We start from the raw sequence: 8,221 nt of genomic DNA on the forward strand, positions 1-8,221 counted from the left end.
AAGTTGTAAAATTCTTTAGTGTAAGCGGGCGAATTCATGTCCTTCAATTTCTTCACCTAAATTAATGATAAAAGGTTGACGTGTTAGTTTACCATTCACAATTATGCAAATAACCCAAAACATGAACAACTTACATTTTCACAAAACCGACAAGGAAACAATTCACGGTGCTTCTTGGCTTATAAATGTGAAGGATGTTCCCACTTCATCAACTCTTCATGCTCATCTAGGTAGGTAATTGTCTCATCACAATTGTTAAGTACAAACCAATGTGCTACCTCCATGTCCATTTTGTTAAATGACTCCCCTCTAATTGGTTCACTAAAGGGTTGTGCAATTTGGGCAAAAACGAAAAAAAATTCATTTCTCACACCACCGTCATTATTGCGTTGCTGTCGATTGAACGTAGTTTCAACATCTTGTAGGTACATTACACAAAATGTAAGTGGCTTAAATGCGACCCATGCCTCCACGATTGATCCTTCAGGCTTTGCCCTGTTCCGTACACTATTTTTTAATTCACCTAGTAGTCTGTATCAATAAACAAAATAATGTGTAAAATTAGTCAAATCGTACATACATCACGAACTAAATTATTTATGGCGATTAAATACATTTATATCAGATACATCCATCAATAGTTGACAGGTTTGGCTAGAAGTGCCTTCCTTAGCAAGTGAATCATGACGTGTATCATGCTTTGTGAAGAAAGCTGGAGGAAATATTTGTTCAAACTTGCATAACACTTCAATAATATCGTCGGGCAATTATCTAACGCTTTACTATCTTTGTAGAACAAAATGCAATTATTTTAATATGCATGAATTTTTTCATATCCCAATCCAAGACCATTCAGCACATTCTTTGCGCTTTTATGATCTTTAGGCAGACAATTGTCCTTTGGAAGCATCTTCTTAAAAATGCTCAAAGAGTAATCAAAACACTGTTCGACATACGAAACTTTATTTTGCCATGCATCAACTCAACAATGGCCGTGAGCACCGAAAATCCTTCGTAGCAGGGGTATAATTCTTGGTTGACACTTTTTAATAGTTTCTCATATTTTTTTTCAAATGCTTCACTGTCCATGGTGGGAAGGGTGTCATCTTCTACTTCGTCATTCGTATTCGAACTAGCGTTTGGAAAAACATCATTAATAATGTCCATAATTTGTTCATTTGGGTCCACAACATATTCAACTGTCCCACTGCTCGGGGTAATGTGTGAGGATGAAGCATGTTGTATTTGTTCTCCATGACGATTCCACGTAGTATAGGTCTCCATCATCCCATTTCTGACTAAATGGTATCGAACAGTTACAAAATATTCAATCATTGAGTTGTTACACTTTCTACAAGGACACCAAATTTGAGTTGAACCCCGGTTGTTTGCAATTGCAAAATCAATGAATTGATTTATTCCATCCAAATAATCATCAGCATATTTGTTAGGATTATGTTTCCACTGTTTGTCCATATCACCTGTAAACATAAAAAATTTACAAGGGTTACAACAACTTCAATTATGACATGCCACTTTATGCCTTCATTATGGGTCCTATCTCATTCGAGAATGCACAGTTACATGCTGTAATTTATGGTTCCAACACATTAGAGTTCGATCATGGGAAAATTTCGGCAGCATTTCTCGCAATTCTTCAAGTGCACGACGTAGATACAAAAAACTACGATGCACCCGAAGAATGCAAAGAGATGCTACCAAATTTTTCACGTTCAAACTCTAACGCGTGAACCGCAAAATACAACATGTAATTGTGCATTCTCAAATTATCCAAAACTTTGGGACAATTCAAGAATTAATTGGACTGCAGTCATGTTTTTGCGTCCATTCGCAAAATCCAACTAATTCTCATGAGAAACTAAGCTCATATGAACATTGCAAACTATTTTTTGTACATCCATACAAAAATGTTTGCATACAAATACATAAACTCACACCAATTATAAACTATGTACAAAACAATTTAAATGAAAGGAAATTAAATAAGTTAATTAAGAAAATATACCTCCGAGATTAATGGCAACACAACTAGAATGGTTGGAAATTCCAGCAGGAAGGCAGTTGCTACAATTGTTTTGCAACTTCTGCCTTCCTGCATTCTGGTTAAATTCAGTAAAGTGCAAAGACTTTGCACGACGAAAGAATCGCCACGCAAAACATGGTGCTTCCACTTTTGGCACATCCAACTATGCTTTGTTGCGTTTTTATAACACTTTGCGTGACGAACCACATTTCGTCGTGCTTTTTAAAAAAAAAAATTGTGCGATGAACCATGTTTCATCATGCATTACCTTTTTTTTTTTTTTTTTTTAAAGTTCTTTTTTTGAAAAAAAAAAATTTGAATTTTTCCATTCAGTCTTCAATTTTTTTTCAAACAATATAAATACTTAATAAATCAAGAACTTATTTGATTAAACCCTTCGTGCATAATTAATTAATATAAATATTTATTAACATGCATTAATTTTATTCGAAATAAACATTAAGTACATATTTAATTAATCCTTTCATAATAAAAAAAACATCTAATTCAGATCTCATTATTAAATAAGCAATAAAATTAAAATAAAAACCATTATTCTACTCCTTCGCTAGTAGTTCTACCACACGTTGATTATTAAACTTCTACTCCCGGAAACGAGACTTGAAGATGTTGTCGATAGCCTTCATCAGATTTGATCCATCACTGCCTTCTTCACATTCTCAGACACATATTTCCAAGAACACCACTCAATAGTAGGACAGTTGTTCCGCATTGCTACACCAATCGCATGTGCAAACTCCACATATTGCCTCATATCATAGGGCCCAGGGGCCTTGCTCTGCTCTCATTTTTTATCCTCCATTCTAGCACGAACAGAATTGTGAAGAATAAGGAGAGCAGAAGTGCATATTTATAGGAAGGTTAGGGACTTTACGCAATGAAGCCTTTGTCGTGCAAACATCTGCACTAAATACGGTATTGATTCCTTTGATTCACATACACTGAATGCTCTGACTCAAAAACTCACTGGACATTGTGTGACGAATCCTTTGTCGCACAAGTTTTCTGCTAATTCGCATGTGTTGAATGCTTTGATCCAAAAATTGAATGAACTTTGAGCGACGAAGCTTTTGTCGCGCAAGGTTTCCGAAGGAAAAACTTCGTCATGCAAAAAAAAACAATTACCCACGTTATTTTTACTAAGTTTGCGTGACGAGTATCTTTTTTTCGTTGTGCATACTCTATTGCGCGACAAAGGTGTGCGACGCGCAAAGTAGCATCATTTTTGCGCAACGAAGCTATTGATTTCGTTGCGCAAAACACATATGCGCGACAAATTTTGCTTTGTCGCCCAAACATCTGTCGAACAAATGGTTTTTCCTACTAGTGTTTAAACAACAACTATGGTTTTCGTTGATGTGTTTTGTCCTCTAGAAGTTAGTATTTTTCAATGCCACTTTCTATCACGTCATCGGTAGTAAAATTGTTATGTAATAATGTGAAAATTGAACACTATAACGGTTGACTCTTAATAACGTAATTCGTTTTAAAATTTTCATTCCCATACATAGTTTTGAATAACTTCCTCTTCAACGTATGACTAATGAATTTTTGGCATCTCTAATGTTATCATTTCACTTTTGAACTTGTTGTCTTCTCATATTAAAGAAATGCTAAGGAGACTCTTTAAAATGAGACTCTCTATGGACTCTTTGTTATCTTATATTTTTGGTACAATAATTTATAATGTTGACATGAAAATTTGACATTAACTTATGAGGTGACAGTCCATAAAGATTTTCCTTATCTCACGTAGATTAAAAGCTTCAAAGTAATTAAAAGGTGCATTTTGGGTTTAGAGTTAGACTGTTGGGTACACATAATGAAAGGGGGTTTGAGAACCTTCTCCAAACTTCCATTTGTAATTAGTGTTGTCAATTTCTTCCCCCAAATTTTCTACCCTCTCCATTCACAACGGGGCAATCAAAAGTGAATAATATGCTTTGCCCAAACCGAAGTACCCAATATATAGGGTAAAATTGTGACCCATATATTGGCTGGCTTTACAAAATTAATAACAAAGGAACGATACGTACTATTGACTTGCCCTTTATAGTTGATGACACCTAACACTTTCACCTATTCGTGCTATATATATGTATGTATGTGTGTGTGTGTCTATATATATATAGATGTATGTATGTATGTGTGTGTGTCTATATATATATATATATATGTATATACTCAAACTTTCCATACGTCCAGTGATTTAAAGGAAGTGCTACTCTATGGGAGCAATTAAGGCACGCTACAAGCATGCCACAAATACGAATCGTAACAACCTTTGTTCTTGAAAATAAATAAAATCAAAATCTGGCCTTGAATAGTAATAACAAATCAATTTCACTCTCCTCTTTCTCCCTCTATATATAGAAGATATAACATCCCCCCAACCCAAACCCAAACCCAAACCCAAAGCACAAACAACTCCTCCTCCCCTTTTGATTTACCTCCCCCCCATAAACCCAACCCTGAACTCCATTAGCAAAAACGAAACATGGCTGACACCAAATCCCAGGGATTAGTTTTCCCCACCATCAACAGCAAGAAGAGAGCCGAGCACGACGACATAGACAACGAAGACTATGTTGCCGCCAAAAAGTCCATGTTGTTGTCCTCGGCTGCAGCTGCAGCCTGGGAAGACCCAGCCGCGGCATTAGCCAGTGCTCGCCATGAGTTTGGTGAGCACGGTGGTGTCAACATGTCGATTGAGGCCTCCGCCACGTTCACCGTGATGGAGCCCGAGACTCTTCGCAAAATGTTCTCCGGCGAGCTGGGTGCCAACCGCGACTTCTTCATCTACAGCCGCCACTTTAACCCTACCGTGCTCAATCTCAGTCGCCAGATGGCAGCCCTCGAGGGCACAGAGGCCGCCTACTGCACGTCCTCTGGGATGTCAGCCATATCCTCCGTCCTCCTCCAGCTCGTCAGCAGCGGGGAACACATTGTCGCCTCAAGAACCGTCTACGGAGGGACCCACGCCCTCATGTCCCACTTCTTCCCCAGGGCCTGCAACATAACGACGACGTTTGTGGACATCAACGACATGGACATGGTGAGGAATGCTATTGAGGTCGGGAAGACCAAGGTACTCTATTTCGAAGGCATGTCGAACCCGACTCTCACCGTCGCCAACATACCGGAGCTCAGCCGAATCGGCCACGAGAAGGGGGTCACGGTTGTGGTGGACAACACGTTTTCTCCCATGGTTCTCTCTCCGGTGAAGCTTGGTGCTGACGTTGTTGTTCACAGCATTTCCAAGTTTATTAGCGGCGGTGCTGATATTATTGCAGGTAAAAGTAGTAAATATTTTCCTTGTAGTTTGTTTGCGAGATTTTCTTTACCTTCTGCGGTTCGAAAACTATTGAATACGACAGTATATCGTCAATTATATGACTGGATTGGTAACGTGCAGTATCACATAAAAAATTTGATCTAAAGATGTTTATAAAAATGAAATCTAATAACGCTCACGAAGAGACTGAGTGTAAGATCATAATTTAGTGATTTTACGTAAATGCGTGCTAAGTACTTTTAATCTGTAGAATAAAATTTAGGACAAATAATTGGAATGATTCGTTTTTGACATTTAGTTGTAAAATTAATCAGTTTTTTTTTTAATAACAATGGCATATTAATTAAGTGGTCGATAATAAATCGATTACATAAAGACCACAATCATATAATGACATGTAAAAACTGATCTTCTCTACAACCAAATATCAAATTATTTTAGTTAATTGTCCTAAATTTTATGAGTTTGCAAATGAAGCATATTGATGATAAAGGATAATACTAGGGAAATCAAAACTTAAGTGTTAATTAACCTGTTTATTTTCTTATTTGGAACACATAATTTGATTTGTAAAATTTTTTTGATCTCATTTACATTATAGGTTATATAATAAAAACATGGGGAGTTCAGACCGAAAAAAAAGTATGGACCGGGAGTAATACTTTTAGCGAGGTGGGGAAGGGACCGGTTTGGATTCATGCGAGGGTGTTACTTTTTCGACTCGTGATTCATGTCTTGTTATATTTAGATAGCAAGACAGGTGTTTCTGTTCGTTTTTGTTAGCTTGTGTTATTTTTAGATACCATACGTTTATGTTTGTTTGTGTTTTTGTTAGATATTGTTTGTTTGGTGTCGTTTTCCATCTGCAACCTTACTTCATGATTAACATGGGTGAGTTGAGGTAGGAATTGTATTCTTCTTACTAGAATATCTTATGCGATCCTTGATTTGATTTTTCACTGTTATTTTCCATGTTCACTGTAAGATTTCATGTGATGTTCTGTACAAAAATTAAAAGAAAAGGTGAAACAAAAAATATTAATTCGAATAAAAGAGAACCATAATTTAAGTACTAATGTCATCGTCACATAATCTAAGATGTTATATTCACATTCTATCAATTTTTGTTTATCTAGTCATATTAGTTTAATATTTAATCACTTTTTTTTAATGCGTCATCTATTTTTTACCTTGGGAATTAAAACTTTTACAATTCTAACTTTTTGACAATTTTAGATCAAGATAAATATGTTTCGATCCTTCATTTCACCATTTAATATATAAGTTCTTAATGATTTATGTATAAATATATTATCTTCAAAAAATGAAGAAAAATACCACTAGACCGTCCACCATTTCCAGCTAACATGATTTCTCATTATTTGTTAAACCCTTTCGTATTTTCTCTTTGGAAAGTAGCTTTTGTGATTAGCAACAAAATACTGAACTTTTTTGTGGCATAAATTTTTTGCAGGTGTTGTGTGCGGACCTGCAAGCCTGGTGAACTCAATGATGGACCTACACCAAGGCTCCCTGATGCTCCTGGGTCCCACAATGAATGCCAAGGTAGCATTTGAGCTCTCTGAGAGGATTCCCCACTTAGGGTTGAGAATGAAGGAGCACTGCCACAGGGCAATGGTTTATGCCCAAAGGATGAAGAAGATGGGCTTAAAAGTAATTTACCCAGGGCTCGACGACCACCCACAGCACGAGCTTCTCAAGGCCATGGGAAACAAAGATTACGGGTACGGAGGGCTTCTGTGTTTGGACATGGGGACTGAGGAAAGAGCCAACAGGCTCATGAATCTCTTGCAGAACTGCACACAGTTTGGGTTCATGGCTGTGAGCCTAGGGTACTATGAAACTCTAATGTCCTGCTCTGGAAGCAGCACAAGCAGTGAGATGAATGATGAGGAGAAGGCTCTGGCTGGGATCTCACCGGGGCTGGTGAGGATGTCGATCGGGTACATTGGGACGTTGGAGCAGAGGTGGAGCCAGTTTGAGAAGGCAATTTCTAGAATGCAGGAGTCTGGTTTGTTGAATAAGAAGTGAAAGTAAACATGTGTATTTTTCTGTGTTTTGTGGTGGGTCTATGAATAAGTCAAGTGTCTAAGAGCATATAGCTGTGTTGGTTGTTGCTCTTGTATAAAAAGATGTCTCCCTTGGCCAGTTTCGGACGATGAATCCTAACTATCCTTTGTGTAGTTCTAATATTGTTTCTATATTTTGCCTGAATGCTTTTATAAATTTATGGCACCACCAATTTCCATAGAGAAAAAAAATCCTGAAACAGGGTGTCTCGCATATATAAGCTCATGTGCCGCTCGCATGATGCGTGAGAGCCAGTTTTTACTATTTTTATGCTCTAAAGATGTCATACGTTCCTATAACAATATTGGCCATGTGGGTGATCATATAATCACATGGAGCTTCTGGCCAAAATGGGCCATAATTAGGGAAAACAGATCTGTATTCTTTTGGTGCAGAAAGTTAAGTTGCAGCATCTGTTGCTTAATATAGGTTGTAAATTGGAATAGCCACAGAAACTTGGCTGTAGGGCACAAAGCTCCCAAGTACTTCAAATCCACCACCACCTAAAAATTAGGTTTTTTTAGTAGTGGTTTCAAGTTGTCTATCGTCTTAGGACCGAAATCAAGATTGATGTCAGGAATCAGGATCCTTGTTCTCACTGGCTGCTGCAGTTTCCCTCTTTTTGGCGACCTGGGACAGTTGCTTACGTGTTGAAGAAACGTATGACGCTGTAAGTCACCTCATGTGTATTCATTCATTTACTTGGACTTAGGAACAGTCGTGAGGCGTTTAAAATTAAAATTGATTTTGAGCTGAAACTTGATTTTGGA

General features: G+C 37.4%; 1 protein-coding gene across 1 annotated transcript; it reads left to right on the top strand.

The window, feature by feature from the left end:
- Positions 1-4,449: 4,449 nt before the first annotated feature.
- Positions 4,450-7,636, top strand: LOC137712577 (methionine gamma-lyase-like). The gene is made up of 2 exons (XM_068451672.1): positions 4,450-5,358; positions 6,835-7,636. Exons 1-2 carry the CDS (start codon positions 4,563-4,565, stop codon positions 7,410-7,412), a joined length of 1,374 nt encoding a protein of 457 aa, XP_068307773.1. The 5' UTR covers positions 4,450-4,562; the 3' UTR covers positions 7,413-7,636.
- Positions 7,637-8,221: the final 585 nt, after the last annotated feature.

The sequence above is a fragment of the Pyrus communis genome, chromosome 13, assembly GCF_963583255.1.
Source record: "Pyrus communis chromosome 13, drPyrComm1.1, whole genome shotgun sequence".
In the NCBI taxonomy this organism is placed as follows: Eukaryota; Viridiplantae; Streptophyta; class Magnoliopsida; order Rosales; family Rosaceae; genus Pyrus; species Pyrus communis.